General features: G+C 42.5%; 1 protein-coding gene and 1 long non-coding RNA gene across 4 annotated transcripts in view; one reads left to right on the forward strand and one right to left on the reverse strand.

Moving 5' to 3' along the window:
- The window catches only part of TTC38 (tetratricopeptide repeat domain 38), a 79,418-nt gene that overhangs the window by 20,661 nt on the left and 43,581 nt on the right, over positions 1-15,176 (forward strand). For 2 of the 3 annotated variants that reach the window (XM_083615687.1, XM_083615688.1), the window contains exon 2: positions 11,621-11,707. The exons of the other annotated variant lie outside the window; for it this stretch is intronic. In XM_083615687.1, coding sequence (XP_083471813.1) covers positions 11,621-11,707 — 87 coding nt within the window. The remainder of the gene's footprint in view (positions 1-11,620; positions 11,708-15,176) is intronic. 3 annotated transcript variants of the gene reach the window in all.
- Positions 1,100-1,604, reverse strand: LOC310763625. Its single transcript, XR_014548732.1, has 2 exons — positions 1,553-1,604; positions 1,100-1,403 (listed from the first exon to the last, which is right to left on the reverse strand). It is a non-coding gene; the product is annotated as an uncharacterized lncRNA (long non-coding RNA).

Below are 15,176 nucleotides of genomic sequence, written 5' to 3' on the forward strand. Positions count from 1 at the left end.
TGCAGCATTGATAAAGGTAAAGGTAAAGGTACCCCTGCCCGTACGGGCCAGTCTTGACAGACTCTGGGGTTGTGCGCCCATCTCGCTTAAGAGGCCGGGGGCCAGCGCTGTCCGGAGACACTTCCGGGTCACGTGGCCAGCGTGACATCGCTGCTCTGGCGAGCCAGAGCCGCACACGGAAATGCCGTTTACCTTCCCGCTAGCAAGCGGTCCCTATTTATCTACTTGCGCCCGGGGGTGCTTTTGAACTGCTAGGTTGGCAGGCGCTGGGACCGAGCAGCGGGAGCGCACCCCGCCGCGGGGATTCGAACCGCCGACCTTTCGATCGGCAAGCCCTAGGCGCTGAGGCTTTTACCCACAGCGCCACCCGCGTCCCCAGCATTGATAGAACAAGTTAATTGTAAGTAGTCAACTGCTGCCTCTGCTGGGGTTGGGTGGAATTGCTGAATGTTGATTGTTGCTTCGTGTTTCTCATATAAATAAGTGAAAATAATAAAGTATTTGTGGGGGGATCCATTTGAGAATACGGAGGGATGGGGCTTGCCTTATCTAATGTGTGGCTGAATCCCATAACTCTGGGGCCACTGCCAAAATGGCCCTGTTCCATGCGCCCAACAACCTTTTTATCTTCATTTGAAGACATCTCAATGGGGCCTCCAAGATCATAGAGTACACGTAGGTTGATACAGCTGCAGGCAAAATGTAAGGTAACCCAGGCCCAAACCATTCAGGGATTTAAAGGTAATCACCAGGACTTTGAATTGGGTCTGGAAATACACTGGTACAATATGTATTCTGACCATCTGGGGGTGGCTGGCACTATGGTCTAAACCACTGAGTCTCTTGGGCTTGCCGGTGGAAGGTCAGCAGTTCGAGTCCATGCAATGGGGTGAGCTCTCATTGCTTTGTCCCAGCTCCTGACAACCTAGCAGTTTGAAAGCATACCAGTGCGAGTAAATAGGTACGATTGCAGCAGGAAGGTAAACAACGTTTCCATTGTTACGGTAAAATCTGGGTGCGAGGCTGCTCTGCCACCCAGCTCGTCGGACTAGGTCCGCGGGTCCCTGCGGAGGAAAATGAGCTCAGCCGGAGACAGGAGCAAACTGCAGAAGATCCAAGTTTATTGCGCAACAGGTTCAAGGCGAGATTGAACAGCGAGAAAGGGGTGACATGAACTTTTGAGATTTCCCTCCATGTCCCAGAATACAGTGCAAAATACATCCCAGTTACATCATGAATACATTAAGAAGAGGTTGGGTTACACAGGATTAACATATGGAGGAGGGAGGGGGAATATGCAGAGCTGGAGATATGCGCAGATAAGCACATCCTGAGTACCAGTGATGAGAAGACAATGGTCCATGTACGCGTAGTCTGTCACCTGGCATTGCCCGGAGGAAAGGCTTGGCAGAGTGATTTGACAGGATTAGGGTCTTGACACCTTGTTTGAGGGATTATGGAGGACAGGGGAGATGTCATGGAGTCCTAGAGAAATTGAGCAAATTGGCACATTGATTTTCTATGAATTTTATAGATTTTTGTCCCTTTTGACATTGACAATTGGAAATAAATGGATATATTGTAGCGAAGAAGAAGGTGAAGAAGACATGCCCCCCCCTTCCGTATCACCATGCACTCTGGCCCTTGCCACGGTGTTCTATTGCACCAGAAGTGGTTTCGTCCTGCTGGCCACATGACCTGGAAAGCTGTCTGCGGACAAACACCGGATCCCTCGGCCTGAAGTGAGATGAGGCCTGCACCCCATTGTCAAATTTGACTGGACTCAACCATCTAAGGGTCCTTTACCTTTACTTCTGACAATCTGGCTCCAACCAGTAGACAGGTGGCTACAATTGCGTCAACTGAAATTTCTGGATGATCTTCAAAGGCAGCTGCCTGCAGAGTGCCTTACAGTAGTCTAGCCCCCATGGATAACTGGGGCAAAGACCACTCTCTCCAGATAAGCTGGATAAGGACCTAATTGGACCCTAAGCTGGTAAAAGCTGCCCCTGGCCTCTACCACCACCTAAGCATTCCCAGTTAGCGCTGAGTCCACTGAGTTCTACAAAGGACAAACAGGCCAGTCTCTATACAAAAGAAAGAATGAATACAAATTTAAAATCAGGAAAGGCCTGGGTAGCTCAGCTGGTTAGAGTGTGGTGCTGATAACACCAGATTCGCAGGTTTGAGCACCATATGGGGCAGCTGCACATTCCTGCATTGCAGGGGAATGGATGGTCCTCAAGGTCCCTTCCAACTCTGCAGTTCTATGATTCTAAGGCAATACTGAGCAGCCCTATTTAGGATCCACTCTGCTCACCCCAAAAAGGGAAAGGGCTAGAAAAGGTGTTCCAAACACAGTCTGCCTCCCTTTTTCCCTGACTGGATTACCGAGCCCTGAAGGGTCACCACCCAGAAGTCATAAAAGACAATTGAACTTTGGAACTGGAATATACAGTACAGACTTTGTTGGATAACACAGATAATGAGAATCCCGAGCACAGGACTGCCATCACTGCAAGAGAGTTGCAACGTTTTAACATTGATATTGCAGTGCTTCAGGGTTAGCAAAATGCTTTTTTTTTTCATTTTCCTGCATCATCAGGACTATGAAACATTTCAATTAAAGCAAGGCTTTTCTAAGGTTTGTGCTTGTTTATTTTGCTTTGCATGACCTGCAATATGTATTTGTATCTTGCTCTTCCACCAGGAACTCCAGGTTATATGCATTATTCCCTCCACCTGTTATCTTTGCAACAGCCTTATGAGGTAAGGTAGGCTAAGTTCTTGCCAATAGATCAGAGCTTTCCAAACTGTGTGTTGCAACACACTAGTGTGTTGGCTGCAGTGTGTGGGTGTGTTGTGCAAATGCTCCCCGAGCTCTTATGGATTAGTTTAACCTCCAGTTTGCTAGTAAAACTGAATTGCTGTGTCATGAAATGATGCATGTCTAAAAAGTGTATCACCACCATGAAAAGTTGGGAAAACTCTGCAATAGATTGTGGTGTCTGCTATGTGTGAGCAGAGGAAGGCAATCTACAAAGAGTTTATTGGGCCCCCAAAATCCTGTTGGCATCCCTGCTCTGGAGGAACATTTAGTTGTCATAACGAACAACCTCCCTGCCCCCCAAAAACTTCAGCTACGCAACCTTAAATTGCTGTGGCCCAAGAACGATCCCTTCAGCTTCATTCACTCCACTCCCCATTGCCATCAAATGTGTTGTGCTTTTCTTTTTAACATTTGAGTTTTATGTGTGATCCAGCAGCTAAAGTAATGCGTAAGGTGTTACGGGAGAGGCAGTACCTCTGGTGGGGGGCATGTTGTGCTCCTTCTGGTGTCGCCACCCTGCACTTAGCTCTCACCTGGGGCTCCTAGAAGCTGCCAGCGTGTGACAGAGGACACACCCCAACTGGCTGGCTAAAACAGGTGAGGGTAGGCAATGGGTCTCAAACCCTTGGTGAGTTAGGAACTTTATCTGAATGCAAAGACAGCTTGTAACTCATTCAAAAAAGGAAATGTGATCAGACGACAGGACTTATTTTTGAGAAACCCATGCTGGGTCTTAGTAGTCACAACATCTTTTTCTAAATGCTCACGGAAAGACCATTTGATTATCTTTTCTAGGACCATTCCTGGTAGAGTGGTACCTCGGGTTCCATACGCTTCAGGTTACAGACTCCGCTAACCCAGAAATAGTATCTCGGGTTAAGAACTTTGCTTCAGGATGAGAACAGAAATTGTGCAGCAGCAGCGGGAGGCCCCACTAGCTAAAGTGGTGCTTCAGGTTAAGAACAGTTTCAGGTTAAGAACGGACCTCCGGAACGAATTAAGTACTTAACACGAGGTACCACTGTATTGATGTCAACCTCACCGGTTCTTCCTATTTTCCCTTAAGCATGAAAGGAGTGTTTTGCTGTTGTCTTTTGAACCTATGTTTTCTTAGTGTTAAGTAGATTTATACTTTAGCAGAGCAACTTGTAAAATTTGGGAGGCTGAATTCAAGTCTCATAATCAGGTATCAAATCTTATCATCACTGCACAGTACAGCTGCTTCACATGGCTCCTATCACTCTGCCACTGGGTATGAAAACATCTGCCATTGCAGGAAAAGGAAGGAAGAGCGCCCAGCCAAGCCCTCAGGGACAGAATGAAAGGGAGTGGGCACAGCCACAACAGCAGGGGCAGACTTAGGGGAGCCCAATCCATTTGCTCGCACTGGGTGCTGAGCAAAGAGGGGGTGCAGGGGGTGCTGCAACAATGATAAATAACAGAAGGCAAAGTGGAGGCACCAACATTTGGCAGCACACAAGGCGCCACTGAAATTTTAAAGCCCAAAGTCCACCTATTCCTCTCCAGAGCAATGGGTAGAAGCAACCTTATTTTAATTATGTTTTATTATTTTATGTAAATTAAAGAAATAAACACAATTCAAGGAGGAATTGTCAAAGACCAAAACTTTGTGAAACCTATAGAATTTATTCAAATGAGCAGGAAAAGTTAACACTGAAGGGATGTTTACTATGGTTTCATTAAAAAAGAAAACCCCACCCCACTTTAACTTCTTAAACATCAAACATATATTGTGCAATAAGAGTGGAATTCTTAAGAAAAGGTGTAGACTAATTGTATGAACAAACACTTCTAACTACATAGAGTAACTATCTTGTGTTAACAACTAGGTAATGTTAAACTAAGACACCTGGATGCAGCCACAGAAAACTGGCTTCCTGGAAAATGATGAAATTGAGTGTAAAACTCAGAGAGGAAGGCATGCTGTGTAAAGCAGTTCTATTCCATTACCATCAAAAGTTTCTATATATGCAGTGAATCCTGCCTGCTGGTTATCTCTGGTTATCACTCATCTTTATTTGGAAAACTTTGGAGCTGTTGAGGTAAATTTGTGGTAGGGATACAGGCTGGATAATAACCTCAATTCAGCAGCTGTGTGCCAAACACATCCCCTAGGCTTCCCAAGCATAGCAACATCTATTTCACATTTAACTGGTCAGTTCCCCATCTTTTTAGAGGTTCTCGCTCCTTTGCAGAAATATGTGCATGTTGAGAAGTTCCTGAAATTACTGAATCAGTGTATATTTAGAATGTATATGTTCACTGATAAGTCTTCTGCCAGTAATTATGGAAATCACTAGAGATATCAGAGATGGGATCACTGAAAGGTGACTGATAAGTTACCTTAACGCAAGTTTGGGTATTTGGATGATATAGCAAGAAAATGTATAAGAAATGTATAGGAAAACATTGCAGAAATTAATCAATTTCTTATCAATCTCTTTTTCAAACTGGAAGGTAAGCTATTTATCAATTATTCTATTATTACTCTTCCTTTTTAAACTGTTGCACATAGTTTTTTCTTTGTTTTCCATACAGCATTCTGTTAAACATGACTGTCCGTGTTGTGGTCCGTGTACCAGTGGTCACAAAAACCCATGCACTATAGATCTTTTGGATCACAAAATCCATCATTTCAGCTTCATGTGCATGTTCTGGATAGATAGATCTCTTTGCCTCCGTATGAGCAGAGATCATAATAGCTTGCAATAAATTGAGGAAAACACAAATCATCACAAACAAAAAGGAAGTTAAGAAGAGACCTGCCAGAAACCTATCAGCTGCAAATTCAGTACCCCTAAATGCTAAGGCGCAGTAAGATAACACAGTAGTAAAGGAATAAAGCAAAGTACGGTAACTTTCTTCATGTTGGCCAAATCCTAAATACCCAACTGACATATATGCCAAAAAAAAAATGGCCCCTCCTACAGACAAGTTAGTAATTGTAGGAAGAGCTTCAAACAATGACTTTTGGGCCAAGCGGACATCAAACATAAACCTGAGATACCGGTATGTTTTCATAACTAGGAAAAAAGCCAATAATGCCTTAATTGTTCTGACAACTCGATCGAAATGAGCAGCTGCATGGAAGGGAATGAATTCTTCTTGATTATACAAATAAAACTGTATTAACTCAAAAGCAAGCTTAAGTCTGAATAGAATCAGCAGCAAAAAAATTAGACAGAATGTCTTAATTCCAAAATTAATTAAATTGGCAGCTGTTTTTATATAATTCAGCCTTTCTTGACGCAGCATGCGATATTCATCCACAATATAAAATATAAGTATAGCTACAATACATAAAAATAAGAAAACTTGACTACTGGTTTGGTCAGCTAAAAGTGGGAGCTTATAAGAATGAACTGACACACTGCTGACAAGAGGGCCAACATATGAAAATTCAAATATGACAGAAATACTGCAAAACAGATCTGCATCTGGATTAAAAGTGGTCAGCTCAATAATAGTTACCCAGGTCCTGTGATCAAGCCAGGTGTTCCTTTCCAAAGTCTTCAATCTTTCTGTTGAATTTATTTGTGGTTCTCCTGTGAAAAAATAAAAGCTGTATCCTCTGGATGGGTAGCTGTTTAATTCTCCATATGACTCATATTCCCACTCAGCAATGCTTTGTTCATAAGTGTAGCCTGAAAAGCTGGTGGGGTTGGCAGCTGGACGATTGACTGGAGCTGACCACGACCCATTGTAGTCAGCTTGATCTTCTGGGTCACCTCCATATCGGTGTACACAGTGAATATCCGTCAGAAATGCTTTTTGAAAGCTATGTAAATAGGTACATGCCCTGTCAGAATGTATACCTCTTATTTGTCTCATTCTGGGCGACCCAAGGACTTTGGACCAGGTCTCTGAAAGATAGGTTGGTTGATAGTCATTGTGTATCAACGGCAGAAGGATATTTTTCACCCATTTGTAAATATCTTCTACTTTATTTACTTCAGATAAACCAAGAGAAAATTTCTTACGCATAAATCGATTGTAGTGAAAGCTACTGGTGGTTTCTGTAGGATGAGTATACTTTAAAATTAAAGCTAAAAAGACAAAGTGACAGACCATATTTTTTGCTAAAATATAACCTAGACTCTTAACAGTTGCTTTCTTCCTCAATGTTATAAGCTCTTCGCCTTTAATTGGTTGGTATTTCTTTGAAGCTCTAAGTTTGACAAGGTTATCATGTAACTGTCTCATCTCGTTTGCAGGGATAGTTCTATCATTAAACTTAAGATCTTGGTATCTTGTCCATGAGATATTTCTGCAGTATTTTGGATAAATGGTATTCCAGGCTGTAAAAAAAACTACCTTAAAGGTCTCAAGGAAAAGCACAGTTAGGCAAAATGAGGTAATGGAAGCTATTAACCACTCAAAAGAGGTTTTAGTGGAATAGGATTGGCCAAGTAGTACAATGAAGAATGAGAGCACAGCAGATACAGAAAGCACAATGATCCAAGCGATGTATAGAACCCACCAAGTAAACTGTGGTTTATGTATTTTCTCAGAAAATGTTTCATTTTCTGCTGCAACATTATTGCTGGAATTGGTGTCTCTGTGGGGGAATTGCTGAGACGTCATCTCTGAGGGCGGAGCAGCTTTTAAATTGCCTTCCTCACAAAGGTTTTCAGATGAAAAGGAGGAACTTCCTTTTGGCTGAGCTTGAGCTGCATTGTGGGCTGAAGGTTTCTTTGATAAATGCTTAAACAAGGTTACCAGAACCAATTGCACAGGAACTGAAATCAAAGAACTTTCTATTCCAATTTTTATAGATCTCAAATACTGTAGTTCTACTGAATAAAGATGTTGGTCAATATCGTTGAAGAATATAGTGTTAAACATCAGGGAGCTTAACAGTATTGCTAAGCAACAAGTCAGCCTGAGGAATCTGCTGAAAGAGTCATCGTCTAAATGAACAAAGACAGACAGCCAAAGATGGTTCTTGAACAGGTCATTGCTAATCATAATACAAAAATAATCAGTCTTGCTTAAGGGTACACTGGGATTTGTAACAGTAAATGACCTTTCTATTTGGCAATCATCCCTGCCAGGATCAAACCATTTCCTACATATAAATAGCCATGACTGTTTAGTATCCATGTTTTGTACTTTGATTCGGCTTAAGAACCAGTTAGGACCAAAGCCATGATTATTGCGCCAGATATGAAGAGAACAAATGTTTCCTAAGTCTCTCTCAGTAGTTAAGAGAAAGGTGTCAATGGATCCGTCCTGGAAGATCCCTGGGAACTGTGGATGTTTTAAATGATGTACATCACTGGCCCCATTTTGGCCAATCAGTTCAATGAAGACATCAGCATTGGTGCCTGATCTTAAACGACTTCCTGTGTATATTGTGACTAGATACCTCACCTCGTGAAAGGGATCATTGTCTGGCAAATCTATGACCTGATCCCTGATGCCAGCTTTATCTTTTCTTATGACCCAGATAGCCAAAGAGATGTAGATTATAAAAATAGCAAGAACTGTCAACCCTGTTACAGGATTTTGGCCACTCGATGCTAAAAGGAACCTTTTCATATCAACTTGATTGGGAAATACAAGTACTTTGGCAGCCAAAAACTGGATACCAAGTCCTGAGGTCCTTGATGGCCTGGGGTTGGCTGTTCTTCTGCTACGCTCTTTTGCTTTACAGATGCAATGTATCTTGGAATAGGTGGTCTGAGGGCCAAGATGGCAACTCCCTTCTTTCCACTGGTTCTGAATTCCATCCAGGTCTAGGCAGGCTGCTGCAAAATGAGCAATGCGAACTATCTTTGTGGTTTGGTCTCTGACAATTGGATGTGATTGTAAGACAACAGAGATATTCAGTCTGTCTGCTCTATTGCTCTGGAAAAGAGACCAAAGCAATGACTGCGGAAGACAAAGGATATATGGAGCCTTAACTGCACAATCAGTGACATCAGTATCCATTTTAGTTGGCGTAGGAGGACTGGAATGGGAAGCCGCATACACAGCTACAGGGGGGTGGCTGATATTGTGGCCTAGGTATATAAAGACATGAAAAGTAATATTTATTTTAGACACAATCTGGATAAAAATATCTTTGGAGCTTCTTTTTACTTCAAAACTAAAGCCACCAGTTGTTTTAGGGAGATTTTTGTCTGGTCCTATTGTCAAGTCAAAGATGGCCTCCTCTTTTCTAGCCATGATCATTTCAACTACATGAGGTGTGATACTGATTATGTCACCGTTAGCTTTGGTTCCTGTCATTTTTAATCCAGTCACCATTGTTCCAATATCTTCTGTATAAAGCAACCATGGAAAGGGATTTCTGTCAAATTCATAAAGAACAGTGGATACCACAGCATCTACCGGTAATTCAGCGTGATTACTCTTTTTCAGCTCAGTATAAAAGCAGTTCCTGCAATATTGTCTGTCAGAGAAAGTTCCTGAAACATCCCCTTTCTCATCTTTCCGTAAATGCATGGCCCAGATTTCAGTCTCCATGTTAGTTTCTTGCTCCCCAGGGACTTTACCTTGTAAGACTAGATCTGCTAATATTTCTGTCACTGAAATGGTTTCTTTAATTGCATTGGCATTGACATTTCCATGGTTCAAGAGAGAAGCGCTCAACACACTGGACAACCCGATAAATATACCATTGCCAAGGATCTCTGCTTCCTTAGAACCTAAGTCTTTGGCCCTGAGCCTTTTTAGAGCTTCACTGACCTCTCTTAGTTTTCTGACTGCAAGCAGTTGTGATTCCCTGTTTACTTCAGTAGTTTCATGTGTTACCTGACAAATACTCAAAATCACTTGGGTTATTTTCAGAACATCAGTTGTAGGTATCCTCGTAGTTATATTAAGAAGGATTTGTCGCAAATCAGTTTTAGAGCCTTGATTGGTTGGCAAAGTCTCTATATTATTTAATACAGAGGCCACCATGTATACAAAATAACCTATATTAAAGTAATCTTTAGCTGCAAGCAAAGTTGTCATAGCAGCAGTTGGTCCACTGATTAAACCATGTAGATCATGCTGAACAACACGAGTTGGTTTATTTTTTCTTTGATCATACACAGTTGCTTGTAATATTACCTGAGAAGATGCTCCAAGGGCATCATACACTTGAACATATATGATTAAGGTAGAGTTCTGAGATGGTATACCAACTGGAAGAAAAGAACAAGGAGTTTTAGGCTCATGACCAGCATACACTATTATTCCCAAAACATTATTCTCTACTGAAGATACGGCACTGGTTTTGATTTGATTTGATGATGCTATCACTTTATATGTAAGAGGTCCATTTTTGTCTTCAAATCCACTGCACTGAATGATGAATTTTGTTAGGAATGCCATGCCTATCTTTGGATTGATAACACACTTTCCTATCTGAGGTGGGCCATTCACATAAAAAGAATATTCGTAGATGGCTGACTGTCCTTCCTTTGTGGTGACTTTCAGACTAAATGTAAATGACTGCTCTGCCATGGATACAAATGCATAAGCATTTATATGCAGATATGGATTGGATCTTCCAGTTGCACTTTTTGAAGACCAATCAAAATTTATTTCACTGGACTGTGCTGAGTAAAGCGACCAGTAATAGAGAGATTTGCCACTTCTGCAATTTAGGCATTTGCCAGAAAGACAAAATCTTTCTGTTGGAATTACTGACTCACCACAATTTTCAATACATGTGACATTTAGGATTATGGCAAGAGGAGCTTGCACATGTACTATTTGTTCCGTCTGAGCTATTCTGCTACCATTTTGAACCACCAGGCGAAAATAATACACATTATTTCCTTGAAGTGTTTCAGGTTGCACTCTTTGAACTGGAACAGAGCATGTTATCCATTTTAAATCTACCTGATCTGGATGACATTTCCCGTTTTCACTTAGAGTCATTGATGTGTAGTCTGTTTTTTGTTTGCTGCAATACCATGTAAAGGACAGCCCTTTAGAGGGTTGGACAGCCTCACCATTGTAGTATGCAGATCCATTAAGTATCCACTCATCAGAAAATCCAACTGTCCGGATACTGCCTCCAGCAATGACAGCCACAAAGGTATCTGATCCAATCTTGACAAACAGTGAATCAGATCCTTCCATGCTCTTCCATGTATCCAAAGAAGTTAAATTCATTGTAAAATTAAAGAGATACAAGCCATTATCTAAGACAGGACCAGGTACTTTTAATATGGTGGAATTTCTTCTTCCAATGCTAGGTGGATTAAAAGGTTTTGACCAATCTGGTGTAGTAGTCAGATCTGGAACTTTATAGATGTTCCAAATGACATTTGTTTGATTAGGACCTGGACAAGTGAAACGTGTATCAGCAGCCAGAGTAAACTCTGTTCCTTGGGTATAATACACCACATGCTGAGAAGCGTCTGGCTTCTGGATACTAATTTCCTTAATATAACAGGGTTTTTGATGACAAGCTATGCTAAATCTGAGGGCCTTTGAAGCATAAGTGTTGACTGTGGCTTTTAAAATAGTTGGCATAAGTCCATTTCCAATGCATTTCACCTTTGCTACAAAACCAGTGAAGAGGGCAGAATTGAAAGTTAAGAAAGAATCAGAAATGAATTGCATTGCATTTTTGACATGATTTATGTAGGTGAAAGTATAGTTCTGAACTGGGTACTCGCCTCTAGAATCAAAAAGTTGAAGGTTGAAGGTCCACTCACACTGTAGCAGTGGATGTTGCACAGGAATAAACCACACAATAGAGACCAAACTGTCTTCAGGAGAACTGTTATTGAAAACGTGAACTTCAATATCTTTTTCACCTAGAGACCTGAACAAGGTCCCTTTCCGATTCAGATACACATGGATGCTGAACTTGGACAATTGCAGCTGCATGAATTCAACAATGATCAGGTAACAAAGGCTCTGCTCCTCGTAAAAGATATAGTGGGAGCTGTAGCCCTTCCTAGTGGTAGGAGGAGTGCTGTCTTCCTGTGTAGAATAGTACAATCCCAGTGTATGGCTAAAAATGTAGATGCCTCTTCTAGTTTTCTGTGGATTGAGTGTGAGATAAGTTGCGGCTCCAGTGCTTGCTCTGAAAATCAAAGTCTCATTAAAGAAATCAAGTTTTCCTGCCAGTTGTTCAGGCATCTTCTCATTAGTACGAAAATAGACACTGGCCACCACCTTCTCCTTGGAGTGATATGGTATGGGAACAGCACAGAAATTGCTGCGTAGAGCAAAATGGTTGTAATTGTAGAAGTGAGACCACTCTCTTGTATCATGCGTGCTTAATAGTTTATAAGCTACTATTCCTTGGCTGAGCTGTAGAAGACTCCAGGAAAGGCTGATTGTCCCATGTCGGTGGCTCAGCAATTTGGAACGTACACTAAAGACATGCAACAGGGCAGGCTCCACATATAATTCTATGCTAAGGCTGATCAGAGGTCGATGCTGAACACTGACTGAAGCAGTATAGAATCCACGATGGGGATAGCATACAGTCAGGTGGTAGCTATAGTACGATGCACAGACCTGGTACAATTCTGCATTAGGGTAGCCAGCGAATGGAAGTGGTTCACTGTGCTGGTTGCTGGGAATGAGGAGATCTTCTGGACTACCCCCTCGGCTCCTGAAGCGATAGCTCCATGAGGAACTCTTAAGTCGTGCGCACCAACCCAGGTGCACTGGCTGCCATTCAAAAACTGGAAGGGTGCGTGGCCAGAGCAGGAAAAGTCGGACATCTTGCCCGGTAACCGCAATGCTCAGGTTGTGGTGAAAGCACAAGGGTGCAGAGCACAAAGTTGATGTACACTGTACTGTGATCCGACTATAAGCCCATGGTGGATAGGGACCTTCCCCTGGCAGGCCTTGACCCAGCACCAACTCACCTAGCCAGTTATCTGTACTGTTTACCAGGATGGAATCTCGGTACCAGTGGCAATGAGGAGCGGGTTGTAAGTCTGTCTCTCTCTTTTTAGAATTCACTCCTCGTGCTCTTGAGTAGCACAATTCAATGTATTCATCCCACAGACATGAAACCTGGAGTTCGTTATCTTGACGTTGATAAACACGATTTTCTGGCTTTGAACAAGTGACTAACAATGGTGGTGGAAGGAGATCAAGAGGAGCTGCCACTCGGTATTGCAAGCAACATGAACAGCAGAAGAGGAGGACATGACATAAAAGGTACCTCATCATTGACAGGAAGAAGAAACCTGACTCAGTAGTAACAGTTATCTCCTAGCAACAGCACAAAAAGAAAGTCTGCATGGATTCTAGAACCTTTCTGCTGTTGCCTTAGGCAACTCATGCCCATTTTCAATATGGCCACAATAGTCCTTGTCTTTTTCTGTGGTTGAATCCCACACTCCTCTTCATAGTCCTCACATATCACATTACCCTGGATTTGTATAAACCTGTGTTATTGCCATGTTGCCCAGATGTATCTATTACAATTTTACTGGATAATATTTGGTAGGACTTTAATTTTGAAAAGGCAATGACTGTGATAAAACTGGAGCTTGACTGATTATTTCCCAGGATTATATTCCATCTAAATAGCATGTATGCTTATCTCTATATCTTATGAATCCCATAAGCACTGGAAATCCCAGATCTTGAATTTTCTCTGTAAATTACCCCATGAGAGATGGGAACATATTACAACCGCTACCTGTTGGCTTTTGGGTAAAAGATGCCTCTCTTTTCTTTCAAGCCAACTCTTCCCATGGAGTCTTTGGCAGAACCACTGAGTACACAACACATCAAACAGAAATTTAGCCTAAATAACTTCTCCTTTCCCCCTTCACCTCCCCCTCCTTCAAGTTGAATTTATGTCATGCACATTAATGATACTATTAAAAAGGTAAAGGTAAAGGGACCCCTGACCATTAGGTCCAGTCGTGACCGACTCTGGGGTTGCGGCGCTCATCTTGCTTTATTGGCCAAGGGAGCTGGCGTACAGCTTCCGGGTCAGGTGGCCAGCATGACTAAGCCACTTCTGGCGAACCAGAGCAGCGCACGGAAACACCGTTTACCTTCCCGCTGGAGCGGTACCTATTTATCTACTTGCACTTTGATGTGCTTTCGAACTGCTAGGTTGGCAGGAGCAGGGACCGAGCAACGGGAGCTCACCCCGTCGCAGGGATTCGAACCGCTGACCTTCTGATCGGCAAGTCCTAGGCTCTGTGGTTTAACCCACAGCACCACCTGCGTCCCATAATGATACTATTAGAGGTCACTATTAGAATGAGTAAGTGGTAAAAATGGTGATATTTAAAACATGTATACCTCAGCTTTCCACAGGAATGGAATTCAAAGGCAGTTTACAAAAAAGAACAGCCTATAATGAAATCTCAAAAATAAGGAATTAAAATACAGAACAAATGGCTTACAAATACACTGTCTGGGATAGGCCAGATTTACAGAAGCCCAAGGAATACATAGAGATAAACCACAAGCTAAACAACTCTACATATAGTTTACAAAAACTCATTAACAGTAATATACAGCATTCCAACAGCATTTCAAGTCCATGAGAGAAACTCTCTGTGTGTAGACTTGTGCTGGTGCACTTCCAATGGAACTCTAACAACGAGGTACCCAGATTTCAATCTCTGTTTCGTGAACCTGTATATTACTATTAACGAGTTTTTGTAAACTATATACTGTACAGAGTTACAGTGGTACCTCGGGTTACATACACTTCAGGTTACATACGCTTCAGGTTACAAACTCCGCTAACCCAAAAATATTACCTCGGGTTAAGAACTTTGCTTCAGGATGAGAACAGAAATCGCGCAGCAGCGGTGCGGCAGCAGCGGGAGGCCCCATTAGCTAAAGTGGTGCTTCAGGTTAAGAACAGTTTCAGGTTAAGAACGGACCTCTGGAATGAATTAAGTACGTAACCAGAGGTACCACTGTATTTAGTGTGAGATTTACAGAAGCCACTGTGGCTTCTGTTTGAAATCAAGGGTGTCTTGCTTCCGCTGTCTTGCCGCTGCCTCCTCCAATGTGGCAGCCATGATAGCTGCCGCGGCCTCCATGGCGGCCTCCACTGCACTCCCGGAAGCGGGCACAGCACATCTAGAAGCACACTTCTGGAAATGCATGCACCACTTGCATTTAGGGAAGTAATAGTGCCACTGTATTCTGCTCTGGTCAGACCTCACCTGGAGTACTGTGTCCAGTTCTGGGCACCACAGTTCAAGAAGTACATTGACAAACTGGAACGTGTCCAGAGGAGGGCAACCAAAATGGTCAAAGGCCTGGAAACAATGCCTTATGAGGAACGGCTAAGGGAGCTGGGCATGTTTAGCCTGGAGAAGAGGAGGTTAAGGGGTGATATGATAGCCATGTTCAAATATATAAAAGGATGTCA

The sequence above is a fragment of the Podarcis filfolensis genome, assembly GCF_964270895.1.
Source record: "Podarcis filfolensis genome assembly, chromosome: 5".
In the NCBI taxonomy this organism is placed as follows: domain Eukaryota; kingdom Metazoa; phylum Chordata; class Lepidosauria; order Squamata; family Lacertidae; genus Podarcis; species Podarcis filfolensis.